Source organism: Notechis scutatus, chromosome 3 (assembly GCF_049901735.1).
Source record: "Notechis scutatus isolate UNSWTSFEM ecotype Mainland chromosome 3, rNotScu1.2, whole genome shotgun sequence".
Lineage (NCBI taxonomy): Eukaryota > Metazoa > Chordata > Lepidosauria > Squamata > Elapidae > Notechis > Notechis scutatus.
The window spans coordinates 37,180,417-37,203,260 of NC_142011.1; the positions used below are offsets into that span (position 1 = coordinate 37,180,417).

General features: G+C 37.5%; 1 protein-coding gene across 16 annotated transcripts in view; it reads left to right on the forward strand.

Annotated features, from left to right (window-relative positions):
* Positions 1–17,668, forward strand: part of NAV1 (neuron navigator 1) — a 262,874-nt gene extending 245,206 nt beyond the window's left edge. For all 16 annotated transcript variants that reach the window (XM_026680885.2, XM_026680886.2, XM_087962421.1 and 13 more), the window contains 10 exons: positions 556–653; positions 792–887; positions 1,943–2,102; positions 2,710–2,945; positions 3,372–3,523; positions 4,213–4,284; positions 4,506–4,702; positions 5,347–5,465; positions 5,778–5,975; positions 7,510–17,668. In XM_026680885.2, coding sequence (XP_026536670.1) covers positions 556–653; positions 792–887; positions 1,943–2,102; positions 2,710–2,945; positions 3,372–3,523; positions 4,213–4,284; positions 4,506–4,702; positions 5,347–5,465; positions 5,778–5,975; positions 7,510–7,602 — 1,421 coding nt within the window. In that variant the 3' untranslated portion in view covers positions 7,603–17,668. The remainder of the gene's footprint in view (positions 1–555; positions 654–791; positions 888–1,942; positions 2,103–2,709; positions 2,946–3,371; positions 3,524–4,212; positions 4,285–4,505; positions 4,703–5,346; positions 5,466–5,777; positions 5,976–7,509) is intronic.
* Positions 17,669–22,844: the final 5,176 nt, after the last annotated feature.

Genomic DNA, 22,844 nt, shown 5'->3' on the forward strand with positions numbered 1-22,844 from the left:
CTTTTAGTTCCTCTTTGTGCAAGTTGCTTTTGGGTGGTTTGCTTGTGCATAGGATGTACGCACAACTTTAAAAGCACAACTATAATGACGTGGGAAAATACCTGAACAAAGCTGAATACCATATATATATACATACATACATACATACATACACACACACACACACACACACACACACACACGTGTGTGTGTGTGTGTGTGTGTGTGTGTGTATAAATTTGAAGTGGAGTGACAAGGAACTATTGTCAATGGAACAGTAAAAGAGATATTCTTCTCCTCAAATCATAAGGGCTTTCTCTGTGAGGGCTACTAAATTCAAATAAACCAAAGCAGAGTTCTTAGTTGTCCCATCAGGTTTTGGAAATAGTTTTAAAAATAATTTTAAAGAAAAATAATATTCTACTTTCTGGACTCAATGGAGGGGGAAGAATGAATAGATTTTTTTTCATGGACAAATACATGCAACTAACTCAATTTCAGTCTGCGACAGGCAGGTTTTCTCAGTGATTAAAATGAAGTGATCAAATATAATGTGCTTGAATTTTGCTTTTCCAGAACTGTCGCCAATGGATGGCATCAGTGCTGGTACCCAGAAGGATGAACTGGTTCTACGAATAGTAGTGCGCATGCCACCTCAGCATATTATCAAAGGAGTAAGTACCATCACAAGAAGGGAGAGGTCACTGTTTGGGACAGTATGTCTGATGTGCAACATATTTGGGTGAGGGGATATAATTTTTAATGAGAATTAAACATCCCCAGCCATATTGTACCTCTGGTTTGGCTTCCAGGACCTGAAGCAGCAGGAGTTTTATTTGGGCAGTAGCAAAGTGAATGGGAAATTGGACTGGAAAATGCTGGATGAAGCTGTCTGTCAGGTTTTCAAGGTAAGTTGTTAATTAATGACAACTTTTTTTTGGTGCACTTCCATCTTCAAAAACTTGATTTCAGATATTTAGAGGATTAAATTTTGGATTCAAAATTTGGATTCGTTCATAGCTCAGTCTTATGTAACTTGCTCCTCCTGGGGTTTAAAGACAGAACTTTAAATGCTGCCTTTTCTGCTGGCCATCTTTAATACTGCTAAGTTAAAAAGAATCACAGAATAGCAGAGGAATGAGACAGAGAGAAATGGCAGAGAAAAAAAAGACAAAATGGACCTAATAAAATTAAGCAATACACCATCACCATCTGTCTCTCTCTCTATACACACACAGAGAGGTCGGGGGGTGGAGGGGGAGAGTTTCTTCCTTGACTATTATATGGCCAAACCAGGGGCTGTCTGCTGGAGTTTAATCTTTTGCATAAGAAAGTTAATTAGCTTTTGATCTTTCCAAACATTATATGAATAATACAGTGAATAAATGAAAATTGTGGTGTTTTTTTTAGCTATTCACCTTTAATCACATCAGTTTAAGGAGGGCAGTTCATCTCTGCTATCAATCTTTACCATTGCAATTGAAGTTATTTCACATATTCATGGAATATTTATCTATATGATAAATTTAGATAAAATTTAAATTTAATATGGATTTAAAGTCAACTAGAAAAGGAAGATATCAGTTGTAGAAAATGCAAAGAAAGAAAAGGGGAGGGGAGGGGGGAAGGGAGAGGAGAAAAACAACAACATATATTCTTAAAATAACCCGTGGTAGGCTGAGCATGCTCAGTGGCCACAGAATGTTGAGTGCCTGACAGGGAGAACTGAAAAACCGGGAGAGAGTACAGTGGATCAATGAACAGAGTACATGATGCTATATGGGAGTTTTGTTGTTGTTTTAAGACATATTTGTAGGGGCAGTTATTATTTATCTTTATAGCTGATCTTATTTCTAAAGATCATGCATATCCTCCCTTTCCTCACTGTATTCTTAGAACAAGCATAGCATTATTATTTTTTTGAGAGCCTCACTAATTGGAAAACTTTCTGTCCTTTATTTAGGATTATGTCACCAAGATGGATCCTGCTCTGACTCTGGGACTCAGCACTGAGTCTGTCTATGGCTACAGCATCAACCATGTTAAAAGAATCTTGGACATGGAGCCACCAGAACTACCTCCTTCCCGCCGGGGTGTGACCAGCATTGCTGTGACTTTGAAAGGTCCTGCTTTTGTTCCATTGGTTCTTAACTGTTTATTCCCAAATGACTGAGAGAGAGGAAAAAGCAACAGGATTAAGTCAGGCTCTGGAAAGCACTCCTAAATCCAGAATGAGGTGATGATAGGTGATGAGGATGACCGTAACACTGTAGCACTATGCTGTACTAATTATATGCAAAGAATTGTACTTGTTTATGTTAGCATAGCATTCTCTCTGTATAGCATTCCATGGTATTACATGGAAATAAATCTCAGATTCAAGATCCCTTCAGATTATTATTTAATCTGAATTTCTCAAATTGGGAGTCTGAATAATTAATGGTAGTTTATCTGAATGCCTTCCTCATAAGTCCTTTTCAGACAGACATGTCAATTTGATGAAAAAATCTGTTTATTAAGTGCCTTTCAAAGTAGGAGTAATGATGTCTGATAAGCATGGGGCTTTTACAATATGCATATTTCTGGCTAACTAGGAAGAAGCTATGGTAAACAATTGAAAATTGCTACAAAAAGAAGGAAACTGGTCTGGCGCATGAAAGACCATTGTATTGCAAAATTGAGTCTACTGTGTGATGTTATGAAGGTTTCTTGTAATATTCTTGGGTGTAGGTTTGAAAGAAAAATGTGTGGACAGCCTGGTTTTTGAGACTCTTATCCCCAAACCAATGATGCAGCACTACATAAGCCTTCTACTCAAGCACCGGCGCCTTATTCTCTCTGGACCAAGTGGAACTGGCAAGACCTATCTGACCAATCGTCTGGCTGAATACCTGGTGGAACGTTCAGGCCGCGAGGTTATTGAAGGCATCGTTAATACTTTCAACATGCACCAGCAATCATGCAAGGTAGGGAACTTTTAATGGTTTCATTTCTGAATAGTCACAAGGACAGTATCTCCAGATCTTAACTCAAATCTTTACATGATCTTAGTTATAGCTTCCTCTGTTATTTTAGTTGGGACAATTTATCCCTTATGGAATCATTCATTTTTTCAGTGTAATTCTAAATTTAATTTCAATGAAACTTTGTAGGTAGATATAGTATTGAAGTCTTAATTTTCATGAATTTATTCTTCTAGCCCTTTGTCAGTGTTCTATTAACATAATTAGAATAAGTATCCATAATTACTTTAAGTTCTAACTAGTGGTTCTTGGCGATAAGCCCACCATCCAGTGAATTTTCCTGATGTCCCTGTGTTTCTGAATTGTAATGTTTCTGAATATTCTGTCTATATTGATACAATAACCTATTACTTTCATTGTTTGCACCAGGACTTACAACTTTACCTCTCCAATCTAGCCAATCAGATTGATCGGGAAACAGGGATCGATGTTCCATTAGTTATTCTCTTAGATGACCTGAGTGAGCCTGGTTCCATCAGTGAGCTTGTCAATGGAGCACTTACCTGCAAATATCACAAATGGTGAGAAACCAAGATATGTCTTGGTATTGAACTTACAAATACCAGAATAAAGATCCTGCCCTGTAAACTATGTAAATTAGAAGAATTTACAGATTATGCTAAATTGTGATTTTTTTTCCTGCCTATCCTGTACCTCTAACAATGATAACTTTTTGTGAATGACATGGCTGCACCATTATTTCAGGTATAACACATGAATGACATTAAATAAGAGAACTTTCTCATCCTTAGTTTGGATGATCAACCTGGCATAGGCAAGAAGGGTTGTAACTTCTCTCTTCAGGATCATAGAGCAAGTTGTGGTTTGACTGATAGATCATCCAATGTCTCAAACACCTAATACTGTAATCAAAATAACTGAGTCTGTTTTATTGTGCCTCAGAGCAAAGCAATAAAATACCATACTATGAAACTACCAGAAAAAGGTGGCCATACTACAGTATTTTATCTTCAACATTTCGGTCTCCAGGAGTCAACATTGACTGGAAGGCACAAAAAAACCCAAAACAAAACCAACCCCCCCCCCCAATTCTACTGAAAGTGGGGGAATAAAGAAGTTCTGAGTATATTATGAGCCACTTAGAGTCATTATGTCAGATAGGCAGCCATATAAGTCATGTATATAAGCAAAATGTTTTCCCTTCCAGAATCCAAATACACTATATGCAATTTTCTTTCTTTTCCTTCAGCCCTTACATAATTGGAACAACTAACCAGCCTGTTAAAATGACTCCAAACCATGGCCTCCATCTCAGTTTCAGGTAATTACTACAGTAATGTCTATTTAGAATGTCTCTTCTATATTGTAAAGTTCAAAGGTTTGTATTTGGGGAGTATGTACTTTATGCAGATTGTTTTCTGGAATGAGTTCTTTCCTTTCACTCGATATTTTAGTTTAGAAAAGACAATGGAAGGAGATAATTTGCTTGGGTTGCGTACTTTCTGTTTTTGTCATGGACCAACATATCATATTACTCTGTAGGATGCTGACTTTCTCCAACAACGTGGAGCCAGCTAATGGCTTCCTGGTGCGCTATTTACGTCGGAAGCTACTTGAGTCTGACAGTGATGTCAATGCCAACCGGGATGAGCTGCTACGTGTGTTGGATTGGGTGCCAAAGCTCTGGTATCACCTCCATACCTTCTTGGAGAAGCATAGCACTTCTGACTTTCTTATTGGTAAGCTTCAGCTTATCATCCAGGAAGCTGAAATGAATCTCACCATCACATTGCACCTTCTTTTGGACTAATAAAAGAAAGGTTAAGACACTGCATGGAAGCTTCGACCTCTCATTTGAGTTCCATGCAGTTAATTCATAGTGAGGGGAAAGCAATGTACATATCCTTAGAGTCACTCTAGAGTCTAGTCTAGTTTTCTAGGTTATTCTGATTTATTTATTCTTTATTAGACTGTTATTTTATATAATCCTTATTTTTCTTTAGTCTACATTTTTGACAGCCATATTCATTATTTTTATTTTCTGTATTGTTGAGGATATCTTTGTGGGGTTGGAATTTATCAAATTTTAGGGAGCAAACTCATCCATTTAACTATAGGCTTCTCTGCAATATTCAAGGGGCCAGAATGTCTGTAATTACATTCTAGAATTGAATGGCAAATCCTGTATACCAGATAGCTTCTCACTATGGTCATAGGAACTGGAAATTAATGTCTTTTTTAAGGAGTAAATGTGTTCCATACTGATTCCTCTTAGCCATAGCAAGTATGATAATGGAGTAACTCTCTTGAGACTAGATGTTAAATAGGTCTGATCTTCATCCATTGGTTAGTAGTTTACCTTCTTCCCCTTACTGTTTACCAGGTCCTTGTTTCTTCCTGTCATGCCCAATTGGTATTGAGGATTTCCGAACCTGGTTCATTGATCTATGGAACAATTCAATTATCCCCTATCTTCAGGAAGGAGCAAAGGATGGGATCAAGGTAATTTCCCATGCGTCCTCATCTCTTCTAAAAGAACTAGTGATGTGGCTGAAGCCTGTATATCAATATGCATGTATGCTCCTCAGCTACAGACTGCTATTTCCTTTTACTCTGAATTATTCATGAAACCCCGAAGAAAAGCTGTTCCTTCCAATCTTGTCCTCTATTTCCTTGAACATGTTCTAAGTTCTACTCTGTTCCTCAGTGAAGGAGCTGGAAGACTGTGTGTGTGTGTGTGTGTGTGTGTGTGTGTGTGTGTGTGTGTGTGCCACTTACCCCTAGCAAGTTCTTTCTCACACTTCTGTGTTGCAGGTGCATGGGCAGAAAGCTGCTTGGGAGGACCCTGTGGAGTGGGTGAGAGACACACTGCCTTGGCCATCAGCCCAGCAAGACCAATCAAAATTATACCATCTCCCTCCACCCAGTGTGGGGCCCCACAGCATAGTGTCTCCTCCAGAGGAACGGAGTGGCAAGGATTCTACACCCAATTCTTTGGAATCAGATCCCTTGGTAAGTTTTCATACTTGCAAATGAGAATAGTTGCTACTGAGAATTAAATTGAGAGCTCAGAATCATCTAATCTGGGTCGGTCACCGTGACCAAAGAGAGAGAGAGAGGTTCCATAAAGATGGGCTCCAGCATAAGTCCAAAAGCTCGGAAGACAAAGCTTCTGGCCCGGTAACAGACCCAGATGGTATCCGGCAACATTATCCTGAAATACCTATATTTGCCTTCATTCACTCAGAATCATGTTCCTGAATTACTATCCCAGTTCTTGTCACTAATGGAAAGACCTATTAATTTTTTTCAAAAAAAACATAGCTTATAGGAATAGAAAAGTTAATTTTTCCTCATCAATTTTCATTTTGTCAAAAATTGACAGCCCTTACTAATTTGTTAGCTTAATTGCTCTATGGAGGCAATTGTAATGTTGTCAGAGTGGCTGTTTCTCCATTATGTCCCTCTCTGTTTTACAATCTTTGTTTCTCCCTCTTCATGCCTTATATCTGAAATAACACTAGAGCGGTAGACTGAATGCACAAGTTAACATGGGGGAGACAAATCTCTGTTCTCCTCTGCCATATAATCAAGACTGCATTGTTGACCTCTTCAGAAAGCATAAGGACCTTCACAAAAGAGAAACCCTAAGCTGTGGCATTATCATGATATGGCCACAAGGTGGCAAAGATGTATAAGTCAAAGAAAGAGCACTACATACCAACTGAAAAAAAACTACATGGAATAGTTATGTACATAATCATTGATGAGTTATGGATGATATAGGACAGAAGCAAACACGGTCACATATATTCCTCTGTTGAGCCAAACAGAAATTGATGCTAGCAAGTGATTGTGGGACAGAGGTCCTGGAAGTAACGGTCCCTATAAAAGAATATAAAATGTAAGATCCCGACAGAGTAGTACATGTACAAAACTTGTGTTGGATGAGTGATACTAGAGGGAGTCCCAAATTCTGGACTTGGAACAGACAATCTGTTTCTTCTGTTTTAGTTAGCCTGTTTTCACTGACCATATGTGTTCTTATCTTAATCCCCTAAAATATTAACAGGGTTGCAAAATTTGGTTATCTCCTTCCCACATCCCTTTCAGATTCAAAGTCTCATAGTATATATTGTAAATAAGGCTGGTAGATTATAAAAGATAAACTTGCATTATGCAAATACCTGTGTAAATTGCCATTGACTTTCTCTTTGTAGAACTGTACATATTTTCCATTATCTTAGATCCCCTCTTATCCAAAGCACAAATGACTTGAAATAATCACAGTTATTCCTTCCTCTCTCTGTGAGAATCTTGGTACCCTATATATGCCTTTCAGCAGATTATTTTCAATCAGAAGTACATCTATTGAGTTATAACTGCACCAACCTGCCTTATTTCTGCTGCTTTCTGTAACACTGGCTCTCTTAAAACTCAGCCACTGTTGAAAAGAAGGGGAGCCTCAATGCATGGGAAGGCATCAAGCTGAGAAAAGTGGGTATATTTCATCATTACTTACCAGTCTTTCATCCTACCTATACAGATGGCAATGTTGCTGAAGCTCCAGGAAGCAGCCAACTACATTGAGTCTCCTGACCGAGAAACTTTGGACCCCAATGTGCAGTCTGCACTCTAAAAAATAACTGAATTGCGATAGAATGGAGACGAATGAGCCAGTCTTGGTTGTCTTCACTCCTAGGTCTTCTTTCTTTTTTTCTCTGGAACCTGCAGTCTGGAATAAACACCCCAGAGTGGTGGTCACTTCCTTTGGGATCTGTGCAGGTGAACAGTGAAATAGGAAACAGTTGGGTCTCCTTTGCAAGACACTGCTCTCACTCCACCTCCAATAACTCTGGTGGTAAGAGAATGGTGGGTTTTATTCTTGGGCTTTCTGCCTCTGTCAAAAACTCCTGGTTTTACAGTATGATTGGGGAGCATCAAGAAATCCCTCACATCCAGTGTTCCCAACATAAATGTTCTTGTGTAAGGCAAGAGACTGGAGATAGCCACACAGAGCTGGCTGCTGTATTTCTGCAGGGTTAGTGCTAACAGGCAGGGCAATAGCCAAGTTTGTGGAACCCTAAAATGAGGATTTTTTTAATAAAATAAAAAAAAGCAAATCCCAGAAAGCATGAGAAAGCGTCATTGCTGCTCTTGGAGCCGTTTTCTGCAGTTGCTGCCCTTCGACTTTTCTGCCACAATCAACATAGGCAAAGACCTAGTAAGACTGTTAACTCTTGTCTTTGTACCCTCCTTATTTAATCTGCATGAAGGTCTTTTTTTACTTTCAAACTCCCAATAAACACTTTTTTCTCCTCCACTTTATTTTATTTGGTTAATCTGGGCCATTCCATTTGCTCTTTGGTTCTAGGAATTATGTTCTGTGTTTAGTCATCTGCTTCTGGTTCCACAGGAAGGAGCCTCCTGAGTTAATAGGTTTTTTTTTTTTTCAGTTTCAGTTGATCTTTTTCTTGTTTTACTTTTCTGTGAATTTCATTCCCACACAGTCCCTCCAACTGAAATTGGTGCTGACTGGATGACTTCCAGTAACTTAAATCCACTTCCTGGATCCTTGCAGCTTGCATCAGATGCACACAGAATTGAATCAGCAGCACAACCTATGCACAATTTGCATGTGGACTCCCCTTCTTGTGCCATTCCATATCATTCCTTTCTGAAAAGCACAAGAGGTCAGAAAACTGTGATCAAAGGGAGAATGGATCATTGTAGTGCATCCTTTAATAGACAGCAACATCATCATCCCCCCCCCCCAGTTTTGTACTGCTTATCAATGTGCTTGCAAATCTCTTTTTCTTCCATTCATTTTCTCTCACTTTATTTTGGGGACACAGGGTAATAGATCCTTTTTATAGGAGCTGTCTTGAGTCTGTTGCCATTCAGATGTGCTGGAACTCAACTCCTCTAATCTTCAACCAGTACAGTCCTGCTGGTTGAGGAATACAAAACTTGCGGGGGCGGGGGGGGGAGAGATACATCTGGAAAGTAACATTTTAACCAAGGTTGAATATATACATTTAAACATTTAGCCTTGGGTGTCATTTATATGATTTGCCAAACAAATAGCCATCACTACACAAGTATTCCCTTAACTAGATGACTTTGATTGCAATTCCAATCAATCTTGACCCTTGATCTCTATCAGGCATTAAGTTTGGGGCAACTGAAGAGCACTCTCATATGAAGCGACCCCCCCTCCCCCAGGATTTATGATATACTTAAATAACTATTTAGACTAGCTATATAAATCTTCTGATTAGAGAATTTGTCTCAAGAAAATGTCAGTGTAGATTCTATTGATATGTGTTTTACATTAAAAACTGAAATTATAGATGTCAGACCAGCCCTCGGACTCTAATGTTCTATAAATGTCCTACTGATGTTCTTTGAGGCATATTTGCCAGCTTCTAGTCGAAAGAAATTAGACTATAGGAGGAGTCAGTGTACTCCACAGCCATAAGCTTTTGTTACTTTTGATCAAATAAGGTAAAAGTCTAAATTTTAGCTTCTGTGGTAGGAAGACATAATGATTAGGTTCTCCATAATGCACACCTCTGCTTTTTCAGTAGTGCCATGCAGACATATGAAGAGATACCTTATTGAAAGCTTGAATAAAGCATCCCTCCAATTAGAACCACAGAATAACACAAATCCCCATCTCTGAACAGCAGTATAGCTGTTTTACTTTACTAGGTAGATCTTCTGTGCATGCAGAACTCTTTGACATCAGAGCAAAATGATTTCCTGAGGCAATTCTCCCTCACTTTGATCTCATGGCAGAATGCCTCATTGATGAAATGGGTCCCAAACAATCCACAGCAGACTGTTTTTTAATCTAAGCACTATATCTGTTTAGTTCTCTTTTCAGCAGAGCCTGTGAGAAGAGACATCTAAAAAGTGTCAAATTTCTTAAAATGTAACCTCAGTTCTTGCACACTTTTTTCTTCCATGGGCTAAAATTTTAATAATAAAACATACTAACCCAGAGGCATCTGCAGCAGTGCTTTTGTCAAAGTGACTAAATGGGCGTTGTGTCATTGTGATGCAAGCTCTCTCTTGTTTGTGCATGAGGCCTTGAAACATATTTACAAAACAGACATGATGTTGTGATGCTTGTTTAATCATCTCACCCCACTGCCAATGCCCCTGGGTTAATCTTTCATCCTCTCATGGCTCCTATCACTGCCTCTTGCTTTCCCTCATGGTGGAACCTGTTGGGTTTATATTGGCAAATCTTTCACAAGGCCTGTAGATAGACACATTGTGCCAAATACCTTTGGTCTTATATAGTTCTGAGCATTCAGGTGATGTTGCCCAGATTTTCAGTATTTTCTCTTTTAAAAAATGTGTTTTTAGGAAGTGAGTAAGAACATTTTCCAGCTTCATATGGTATATTTTGCACTGACCTAGTCCCTATATAGAATGTATATAGAGTCTTTTTTGTCCATGACTTTTCCATAAAGGAACCTTGTGAAACCAATGCTGGTTTATTTTCTTCTTATGTAAGTGTAATATAACAATTCAGGATACACTTAAAAAGTTGCATTGGAGAGTTCATTTTTATTTATTGTACCAAACAGCCATCCAAATTCTTTATAGTTACACAATTCTTTCCTCACCATACCCCATTCTTCTATGGCCATTGAGGATGCCTAGTTTTCACTGGGCTGCTTTAGAACATGGGTTGTTCTTCCAGTCTCCTCCCCCCCCCCCAATTTTATTTTGAACAATTTGTCCCTTCTTGGGCATGGTTAGGGGCCCAATTTGGACAAAAAATTACTTTACAGGATGTAAGTACAGGTAGTGATCGTTGTAAAGAGCACATGCTCCAGATGTGATCACAAGCCTATAAGGAGGAACAGAAGACCTGTCTAGGTATGCCTATAGCCTACATCTTTTTCCAAAACTGCTTTAACTTTTCCTTAACTCAGCAAACATGTAAAATAGAAAGACTTGAATTTTTGAACTAATGAACGCTTGCCAAGAATACTGGCCATCTGTGTAAAAATTAGTATTCAAATAATAATTTTGATAATGCAAGGATAGAATTTTGCACTGCTTTTCCTACGCCAAGAGTATGAAATTAAATGATTGGCATAATGTGTAAGAAGTATACAATTTCTTGGCTTCTTATGTTTTTGTAGAGCCTTTTCATTCAGCATTTTCTCTATTTTACTATCAATGAAGTCCTTTTGTAACCCTCCATCTATTTAACCTAGGTTTTACTTGTAAACAACATCAGATACAAAGTGATCTTGATCAACAAAGTTAGATAATTGTGCAAACTTTCCACCCTTGTCTCCAAGATTGTTTACAATCTGCCTGGCTTGAGAGTTATAGTTCAACACATCTGCATGGCTCTAGTGGAAGAAGGCTGTACTAACAAAGTACAAAGATTTTTAGTAGGCAATAGTTATTCCTCTCATAAATATGATGTTGTCTCAGGTTTTTTTTTTAGGTCTCCATGCCTCCTATTTCCTCCAAGAGTGGAATAGTTTATGTTCAGCAGAAAGAGCCCAAGGAAGGAAGGATAACACCCAATGCCTATTGACTATGTTGTTTAGAACTGCTTAGTTGGTTGACTGACTAATTAATTCAGCAGCTGCCTTTCATTCTGAAACACCTAAAGCTAATGAACAAAATCATCCTCCTATCCCTACATGCTTATTCGATTACCTTATATTGGACAAAGTAAGTCAGAGATCTCCAAACTTGGCAACTTTAAGACTTGTGGATTTCAACTCCCATAATTCTGGGAGTTGAAGTCCACAAGTCTTAAAGTTGCCAAGTTTGGGGGACCCCTGATGAAAGTCCTAGCCAAGAACTAGCTCTTCTTCTGAAAGCAAAGGTTTCTGTTAATAAATGGAATTCCTCTGTTGCTCACTCACTCATTTTGTTGGAATAAGCAATGCCACCCAAAGGAGTTTTACTTCATTCCACTGAATTTTCTTGTCTAGTCAATATCTGCCAAGAACAATGTTTACAAACTGGACAGCCTTACCCAGCTTGGTGTCCCTGAGATATTTGGACTATAACTTTCGATCATCATCTGCAACAGGAGATAATGAAAGTTGTGCTCCAACATATGTAGAGAATATCTGACTGGGGAAGAAGACAATAAAGAAATGCAAGCAAATAAGATGTTGACACTTTTGAAGCTAAAGTAAAGACTATTACTTTAGATCTTTAAGACAAGACAGTAAAAGATAAGCATCTTATTCAAACTCAGAGCTGGCCCAATCAAAATTTCATAACTAACCATACAAGGTTTGACCTTGCTTTCAAAGGATTAGGAGCCATTTGTCTGGGTGGTTTTTCAACAGAACTAGTCCTCTAAATTAGTAATCAAAGGGAAACTAAAGTTCTAGATTAAGGACTCAAAAAGGTCTTCTCTCCACTGACTTGGCTGTCTATCCAGATGATCAGCCTGAGATGAATTTGGTGGCTAAGAGCAATTTATAGGAAATGTTTTCAAACATGGATGGAAAACAACCCTTCTCCCCCTGCCCCACATGCCATTTTCATTTTGGATGCTAGATACATCTCCTTATTAATATTTTATAATAATATAAATATTATACAATTCACATAATATTTATAAAACTTTCTGCATTTTCAACATTTCCTTCAGATTCCAGTTTTGCTGAATACAATCAAATAACCACATCCCAGTACTTCAAGTCTTAAGAGTTTAAAGATGTGAGGCACATGACAAATAAGAAAAAAAACATTTGTACATGTGGATCCTTATTTAATTAATTGGTAAAATGCAAATCAAGATGCAGTGATATTGATTCAAAATAATTGCTGATTCAAATATTCAAATTATTTTTTTTAAACAAACAAGGCTCCAAGCTAGCTATATTGTGATAGCTAGTGCTTCCTAACTGACTGATTGCAGATGAAACTACAGAATTTCTCACCACCCAGTTATCAATAGTGAGAGTAAACCATTTCCTGAAGTAGAACTTCAGATGATGGTAGCTGCCAGTCATAGTATCAGCTAACTAACTCATAATATTGCTATCCAAAATCTGTATCAAGAAATCCAAAAAATCAGAGGCAATTTGGTTGTTAGAAAAATGTGTAATGTAATGTATTTCCCCTTATTTTCCATTGGTAGCCAACTGCATAGCAACTCTATTATTCAAATACTTCTGTAATCATTGTTTTTTAATGGGTGGGTCATCTAACATCATAGTGGGAGTTATGACTGATTATTTCATGCAAATCCAAGGTGCTCACTTATCTTTGTATAACTATACATATGTACATATTTTGTTTTATGTAATGGAGATATTAATTTGCTTTGGAACCCAATGGATGACATAATAGATGACAAAAGGTACACCCAGACTGGTTTAAAGAAAACTGTTGCATAGAAAATGAAAATCTAACTAGGCTGAATCTTTAATGTCCTTGTTTAATCTTCTGCAACAGCATAGGTGCTAAATATGTAACATTTTTTGCCAACTTATATAAGAACTGCACTATCCTTCTGTGCAACTGATATTGAATGTGAGTATTCTATCTCAGAGAAGCCTTCTCATTCAAAATCCATACAACTTGCTGGTGACAGGGTCAAAGATATTATGTGTTTGCACATTTTGTCTTCCTTCATTTTCCTTTCCAGCCAAATGTATGCAAACAGGAGAGATATAATTACAACTTTCCAAAACCTCCATACTTGGACACCTTTTTCAAGAGAGTGCCTGTAAAATGTAAGAGCCAAGGTCCCCCATTCCATTAGGGAGATAATATTTTTATTCCTTCTTAGGACTTTTCAGTTTTTAATTGGCTTTAGGAGTTGAAAATATAAAATAAGCCTCCAGAATTCTTAGCTAATGTACAAGAGAAGCAAAACATCTTACAGTGTCATCAGTTCAGTCATTTTGTAGGCAACGCAAGTTTTTCTAGTGCTTCTGTATTAGTGTAGCATTCTCCAAATTTCTACAAAGGCTATGCAGTTTTTCTCCAATCTGATTAGTTGGAAATGGAAGTGTTAGGCAGGTGGATCTTTCTAGACCTCATATTTGTTGAAGTTTCTATTTCAGACCTCTTTCTTCTTTAGCACTTGGGTGATGTCAGTAGTAGCAGAGAATCGCAGTGGTCTCACTAGTAGGGTCATTTAGAATCCTAGTGGTGGTTCTTGTGAGTTATATTTAGAGCTACTTTAAAGCTTGAAGTCCTATTTAATCCCTTTCCCCCAAAAAGCAATAACTTGAAAGAATGTCACTGACTTTTTTTTTAAAAAAGGACAACTATACATGATGCAAATACTGACTTCTATCACAACTCCCAGATACTAGAATTACAATAGGAGCTGCCCCTTTCAATTTGTGAGTTCTCTTTTACTATATCCACTTTTAACTGAAGCAGTACTGTGAAGTAAATGTACATTTCACTGTCTTAAAAGTAAAGGTGGCTATGTAGGGAGACTAAACCCAAATTCATAAATCACTAATACAAAAATACTTCTAACAATCTGCTTCTCCAGTTAACCCTTGGAGGCTCTTCCTTGCATCCTGATCTTATGCTTACTCAGATGCAAGTTAAACAAGACTTACATTTTTAAGTAAATATACTTAAGGTGCTTTAAATTATCGATATAAAATGTATTAAATCACCCCAATGGAAACATTTTCTAATCTTCTGCCCTCTTTCCCTTTAGGATATATTCTGTTTCACATTTGGTGCTTTCTCCTCCCAATTTGTGCCCATGTTCTTTTTTCTTATCTTTTTGAAAATGTTCTTGCTGAGCACCATTCGCCAATCTCAAGCACCTGTTGCATTGGGGCTATTTTGCACAGTGATTTACAAAATATCAAACCTTGTGCTTGGTTTGACATGAAGGTTCCTCATTTGCCTCCCCCCCCCCACACCTTTCATTTTTGTAGAATAAGAATCTGTTGTAAATAACCTGTAACTTAATGGCCTGAATGAGTCTGAGGAACCAGTCTTGGGAGCTGAGTCTTGTATCTGTGATACACCATACTGGGTTTTTTATTTGTTTGGCTTTTTAAAAAAAACCAATATGTGAGTAACTGTGGTTTGCTGACTCATTTCTGATTGTACAATGTACACCTCCCAGCAGCTGTTTTAGTCAGTGGAAGAAATTGTGGAGCAAAATTTTAAAATGCCTTCTTCCACAGGAACTTGGCCTTTCATGTTTCTTGTGCTGCTTTCTCTGCATTAGCTCACTCTTTTCACTAAGTTGCAGGGCTTCCTGGAATAAAGTTAATGAAAACTAGATGAAAAAGCTTATCAGACTCTTCCCAGCTAATCTCTCTGGTCTAGTGCTATTATAATGGGATCCCATGATAAAGAATAACTTTTGATTAAGTCCCAAATTAAATGGGGTGAAGTGAGAACTGATGCATTACCTTGATTCAAGTAAAAAACTCCAATCTTCTTCTGGGAGAGCACAGAGGAAGACTGGAATCTCTTACTGCAATTGGAATAATTCACAATCGAATACAGATGCCCTGTAGTGTTATTAATGAAGAAATTTCAGTTTCCATATATTCTGTTTTATAAGTTTGATAAATTATTCAGTGGAATACTTTTCAGCAGGGCTATTTTGTTTATAAGAGTAGTGTGTTATAGTATGCTATTCAGATAACAACACACGAAGGGTAGATTAGTGCTTCTCTTAGGGAGTTACTGATTTGTACATTGGAAGTATATAAAAAGTTGAATCAGCTTATTCATTAGTGTTGAGTTTGATTTTCCATTGAATAAAAAACAAATCACAGGGCAGTTCAGGCCAGAGTCAGTTCCTTCCAAGTATTTATACCCTTCAGTTCTGCTAATGAACATGATGCTTATGGGCTACTGTAAGCCTGTAGACAGGAGTCAACTAAGACCCTTTTCTATGTACTTGTGCTTTTTAAACTATGGCTTAGGATGTGATTCTGATGATAGTTTAAGCTACAAAATGGTTTAATAGTATTAATAGTATCCTAGTGCAGATCATATCAAGTAATGATGGACAATACTGGTATATTGAGTACACATTCAGAAGAGTGATAGAAACCTCAAAGGGAAGTGGAGCTAAACAGAACATAGATAGCTGTTATGTTTTCTTCTGTGAGTTTTTCCATTGATAAGTGACCTGGCCAAACATACATTAAAAAATTCTGATAATAGCCCCCAAATGCTGTCTTTTTCCCAAAAGTAAAAGTAAGCAAGAATAATATGTACTTATTAGAAATTGTAATTCAAATCAGGATAGTAATCACAGTTGATTCAAGTTCAATTCACTGAAAAGCTGAACCATTATATCGATCCTTAGATTATCTATTCTAACGTTTTTAATAGGTTATAATAGGGAGATTCTTCCTAGTTGTGTGTTCCTGAGATTCTTTTCAAGCTTTTAATAAGTGTGTGAAGGATTGAAACCGATATCCTATTCAAACCAGGCAAATGATCTAACTAAGCTACTGAATAGCACTTACGGAGAGCAGTACAACACAGTATTTGTGTTCAGCAATACAGCGAAAATGTGCTTAATTTCTTCTCTGCAGTTTGGTTTTAGCTTTGTATGTCTATTCACACCCCTTATTTAGCTTGAGCAGAAGAGACCCAGCACCAGCCCAGAGAGATCACTGGTTGACAAGCATTGGGATCTACATCTATGAGAAAGAGTGGAGCTACATGCCTGAGAACTAATTCAAACGCAATGTTAAAGGAAAAAGAGAGAGGCCAGACTGAATGCTATCCTAACTTCATTTCCATTTATTGCAAATAAATTTAAACAAGGGGACTGGGAATTTCATCCATTTGATCATGAAACTTCAAAGGGCAAAGCTGGATGGTTCCTAGTGGCTCCTACTTAGGAGCATTGGTGCTAAATAGTTGGGGGCTCAGTCCCACAGAAAGCTAGGTGGAAGCTGTTGGAATAATGATAATTGCACTAATTCATCACTCCATCAGAAAACGTAGCACCTTTCCCTGCCAAAGACATGTCACCCTTCTGCTCTAGCCAAATCATGAAGATCTTGGCTTGAGGTGAAGCTGGGATAGCACCAAAGTTTAGGGTCTCCCTGGCTTACTAGCTACTGCTGACTGGAGGCTCAACTCTTACAATTTTAGCTTTTTTTCTAATTAAAAAGCATTTTTTTAAAAATTAAAAAAGTGAAAAAATCCTGTTTAGGAGAGGTGTGTATTGGCAGAGTTAGTGTTTCTTAACTGCATGGTATTCCTTCTAGGGGGTTTTATACCACTTTTTAAATTTCTCAGAAGATTTATGGTCCCAGTTTCTATGCTATCTTATATCTTGCTTCTTTCTCTTTCTTGCTTTTTGTTTATTATTTGATATGTTCTCTTTCTTTTCTGAAAACTGTTCTTTGTAAACTTGCAATTTCTTTTATAACTGATGTAAACAAAATGAAATAAAAAATTCCAGATGTTGTACATAACTGCAGAAACAATCACAAGGAAACTACTGCCATCTGGACTGTTTCCAACACAGACTGTTTATACTATTGGTAAAAGAAGGGGGGGTAAAAGTCCCCAAAAGAGAAGCTTCTAAAGCAAAATAAAAATAAAATGTCCAAGCAAAGTATGGTACTTTTCACCAAGTCTCTGCTGTGCTGAGTTGTACAGCATGTTTTTTCTGGGAATACTGGTCTGTCTTAACACCTTTTGACGTTTAAATAAAGTGAATTCCTGTGTTGCCTGCATGTTGATCCTCTCTGTTCAAAGAAATCTTACAACTGTCAGTGTGTAGTCCCCGTGATCATCAATACCTCCCATTCTACTTTATGGTTGTATTTATATAACATGTGGAACTGAGTTACTGTTTTCTTTAGTCACAAAATCCAACCTTTCTGGATTTTGGCATTTTGATTCATTGGTCTATGTAAACCAAGAAATAGGTTAGCTCAATAATCAAGTTAAACACATTGCCTGAATTTAGCCAATTTCATTAGTTCTCCATTGCACTACAAGCAGAGGTGGTCCTGACCAGTTCTGGAGAACCGGTAGCGGAAATTTTGAGTAGTTCAGAGAACCGGCAAATACCACCTCTGACTGGAGATTTTACAGTATCCTTCCCCTGCCGCGCCCACCAAGCCACGCCCACAGAACTGGTAGTAAAAAAAATTGAATCCCACCACTGACTACAACAGTGTCAGATGCGCTTTCTATCACTATATTGATTAGTTAAGAAGATGTGTCTCTTACTTGGAATTCTCTAATGTTTTCCACATGTTCAACACCCAGGCTCACTGGGTGTTGCAACTCAATTCAGGATACCTTTGTTAATATTACGATAAAGGTAAAGTGTGTGCTAGTTGTTTCCTGCTCTAGGGGGCGGTGCTCATCTCCATTTCTAAGCCGAAGAGCCAGTGCTGTCCAAAGACATCTCCATGGTCATGTGGCCGGCATGACTAAATTTTGAAGGCGCACGGAATGCTGTTACCTTCCCATCAAAGTGGTCCCTATTTTTGTACTTGCATTTTTAATGTGCTTTCAAACTGCTAGGTTGGCAGAAGCTGGGACAAGTAACGGGAGCTCACTCTGTTATGTGGTGCTAGGGATTTGAACCTTTGAACTGCCGACCTTCTGATCGACAAGCTCAGCATCTTAGTCACTGAGCCACCATGTCATATTACCCTCCCTGAATTAGATAGCATGGATTAGAGATCCTCACCTCTGCACATACTGATATTAGACTGATTCCCCGTATTGTTTTCTGATATGTGACCATTTAGTGCCATTTGAGATACAGCTTTCTGAGTGATCAAATTTATTTATTGGGGCCTCAATAGGGGACTGTTTACATTTTGCAAACATTGAGAAATGCTGGTTGTGCTTCATGCTTTCTCGATTCTTTAGCTTAGTTGAATCCAAAATCCAGAGCCAATGTAAAAGTCATAGTAGTTCAATTTTTACACTGAAGAAGGCATAGCAAGCCCATTTAGACATGCTAACTCTAAATCTTGGGCTGGATTCGCATGTCATGGTAATAAAATCTAAACAAACCATATCACTTATTCCAATGCGTGAATCCAGATATAAACCTAGGCTAAATTTGTACCCTCATAATGATACAAAATGTGGTTTGCTTGATTTGAACTGCAAGTACCTAAAGGTAGCATTTCAGTAATATATTTTGTGTGGGTCCATTTTGGCCTCACTGAGGCTCACTGGAGATATTTCTGCAACTCTGAGTCAGTGTAATTTGTAGAGCCAGACTCTTTGAGATGACATATTGTATTGGCCAGCCACAAATTGGAATCTCTTCAATTAGGGAGCAAAGTGGCATCATTTCTGTCCATTAGAGTTCTTGGGGGTGCCTAACTACGGTCAAGACTTTGCAGTTCAGTTATAATGAACAAGCTATAAAATGTGCATTATCACCCATATACTAGAACATACAGGGCTAATGATCATTCATATACATTAGTAAAGCAAGAGTGAACAAGACCATACGAGCTGGGTTGCAAAAAAAAAACTTGAAGAATACTATAACTCTTGACTGCCACCTATGGATATTTCGGCAACCTGCTTCTGGTGACAACTGAAGGATTTAGGGCTACACAAGTCTTTGATTGTAAAAAGCCAATCAATTACTAGATGGAAGCAGTACAATTTCTGCTACTTTCTGCTCCTAAGGCTGGGCCAATGGGCAGAGGTTTGGCACCCCACTGCTAAAAGCATACTTTTGTTTCTGTCATGCATTCCCCTTCCCCTCCCCTGTGTTTCTGTGCCTTTTGCTTTGTAGGTCTCACCAATCAGACTATCTGGGAAACAAACAAAAAAACTTCACTTTTTCCATGAAAGATACTATTCAATACATTCAGCATTTTTTATCTTAACCATTCATTCCCTTGCAGGCTCTGTGCCAATGGCTCAGCCTTGATGGTACCTCTGTTCCAATTATGTATATCAGTGATTCAGGGCCTCCTGGCTATATGAGTCCATGGAAAACAGTGCAACATATCAAAATTGTGATTTAACATTTGTAAACTATTTTATTTACTGTGTAGATTTTGAAACCACTAGTGTGAAACCTACAAATCAAGCAGGAGCTCCATATTAACTAATTCAGCTGTATTTTTCAACTTTTTTTCTGGCTGGCTGGCGCTGTTTTTAGTAGAACACCCTTCCAGATGTGTTAGATTACAGTTCCAACATAAGATTTATAGGAGTTTTAATCCAACACCTCGGAAAGCATCAGACAGAAAAAAAAAAAACTTTAAATAGAAGACCCTAGCTTTTTTTCCTGAATCAAAGCTATATAATGTCAGACCAAGAAACATATTTTTACATTGCAGAAGTGATTATGACATTGTCATATCTTAAAAAATCTTTGCTGTGGTGTTCTTTTAATATAAGAATCACCTGTGATTTTTTTAAATATAAGAATCACCTTCAAGGGATAATCAAATATCTATCCAGTCTAGAACATCAGATCCAAGAATGGCCAGCCTCAAACAATTCATATAATTTGAAACTGGCCAACAATTATTGTCCCAACTATTTGATACGTTGTTATGAAAAATGTATCACTTTTGGCTGTCATAGTTTATCATTATTTATAGGCTGTCCTCCATGAACTTGCATTTTTTTAAAAAAAAATCCATCTGAGTTTATGAGCCCTTGTACTAATGTAATTTGAAACAATTAAATCTCCTTTGAGTTGAGTTGACTCATGGTGACTTCATGGACACATCCGTGTAACTGTTTCATCTTCTAGAATGATTCAACTTCCCAATATTCTTACAGCAGTAATATTTTGTGGTATCTACCAATCAAGTACTCAATTTTCCTACTTCATTCTTTTCAATTGGATGGCTCTGAACTTAATGTTTAAAAGTAGGAACAAATTATTTATTTTGTTAACACTGTCCAGTCATGCATCAATTATACTATAATTATGAGCTCAAGCATATTTCTACTCAAAAGCAAGGCCAACAGAATTTTCTGAGGTAAATGAATAGAAGATTATAGCCTGAATGAATTAGTTGTAAATGGCACCCTATATAGCTAGCATATATAAATGACTTATTGGTACAGATGGCTTAGATTATATTTTCCTCCAGTGGTTAAACAAATAACCATGGAGTTGACAGATGCATACTGGCTTTAATTCAACAATATTTGCATCCAACCACAGGTGATTTCAGGAGGGAATGAATAATACAGAAATTTATTATTTTTCTATTCAACTCATAAATGTCATTTTAATTATCTTTAAATTTAAATGATTTCTTAGTTTGGCTCTCCATATATAAATAACCATATGTAAATGTCATGGATATCTGGGTCAGCTTTTGGCTGAGATGCCTCAACTCACCTCTCTTTTGAAAAATGCTCTGCCACCAATATCTATGTATTGGTCGCCCTCAAATGTTTTCTTCTCTGCAGACTTCTTTCTTAATAGACCAGAATAATTAAGTACTGCCTTATGCTTTATGTGATCTAATGAGCTGTTTTTAATACATTACTTTGGTCCCTTGGTTCTCTTCTTTGAGTGAGCAATCGTAGCAAGGAATTAAGAGCACAATCAAATCATGTACATTTCAAAGTTAATTGAACCAGGACAGAAGCTTACCTTTCAAGCCATCCTTGATAAATAGTAGAGGATACACCCATACTGAAAAATACCCATTGGGTGTTAAACTCCAGTATTGCTGGGAGTGGATATCTCTTGACCCTTCTCAGTGATCTGTATCTATCAACATTTTGTCTATCCCCCACAATGGGCTGATTTCTGCTGCTGCATCCTTCCTTGATAGGAACTCTGAAGGTTGTTGATTGTTTATTTAGTGGATTTATGTATCACCACAATTTATCAGACTCTTGGAAGCCAACAGCAGAATAACAATAATCCTACTATAGTATACATAAAATGTTCAAAGCAAATAATTAAACATGTCACAAAATATCGATAACTAATAATGAAGACACAATGGCATCATTTAATTCTTCATAAGGCTTCCAATATCTTACCATCTTTCAGAAACCCAAACATATAGGGGAATTGATTTCTACAGAGAAGCCATTCTACAGTGCAGGGTACAGCCATTATAAAATAACACTATGAGCCTTATCTCCCTCAATTCACAAAAATTGGGGGGGGGAACAGTAGTTTTTGATGCATGGATCAAATAGGGTGATTATGGGTGGAGAAAGCAAGCCTTAAACATCTTGGTGTCTACTGTACTGGGCTTTACAGATTTAAAAAGAACCAGCAATTTTAATTGTACCCAGAAGCCAATAGGAAGCCAGTGCAAGAACATAAAGCCTGAGTGACAGGCTCATGACAACACCACCAATCAGAAACTGTTGATGCATCCAGAACTAACTGTAATTTCTAATTGATTGATACGTGTTGACTCTTAGCAACCATGCTGATAGATTTTCTCCAAAATGATCTGTCTTTAACTTGTTTTTTTCTAAATAACCTTCAAAAGCAGCACTATGTAATTGCCATTCGTTGATAGTTCTCCTTCTGGTCTCAAGGCTAACACCATGAGACGGAACAGCAAGATCTTATTCTAAATGTCCTCCCTCTGCTTTATAATCAATGCCATCAGTGTGAAATTCAGGTTGATGGCTGCATCTCCCTGGGACAAAAACTATTGTGAAGTGCTAATCAGTGAGCAGGGAGAAGCTTGGAACTATTAAATAGCTTTCTTTTTAAAGAGCTGCAGGACAAGAAGCAAAGTAGCAATAGTTATTCTGTTGTGTAACTTAGGACTCTGAGCTACATGAAAGAAATTCCCCTTAATAAAACTGCCCGGCTCCATGAAAGTTGAATAAAAATTATGAGAAGACTGCATTCTTAGTGATAATTAGTATATAGACTCAAGGGAATTTATTTAAGATTTTGTTTAGTTTCTAGAAGCA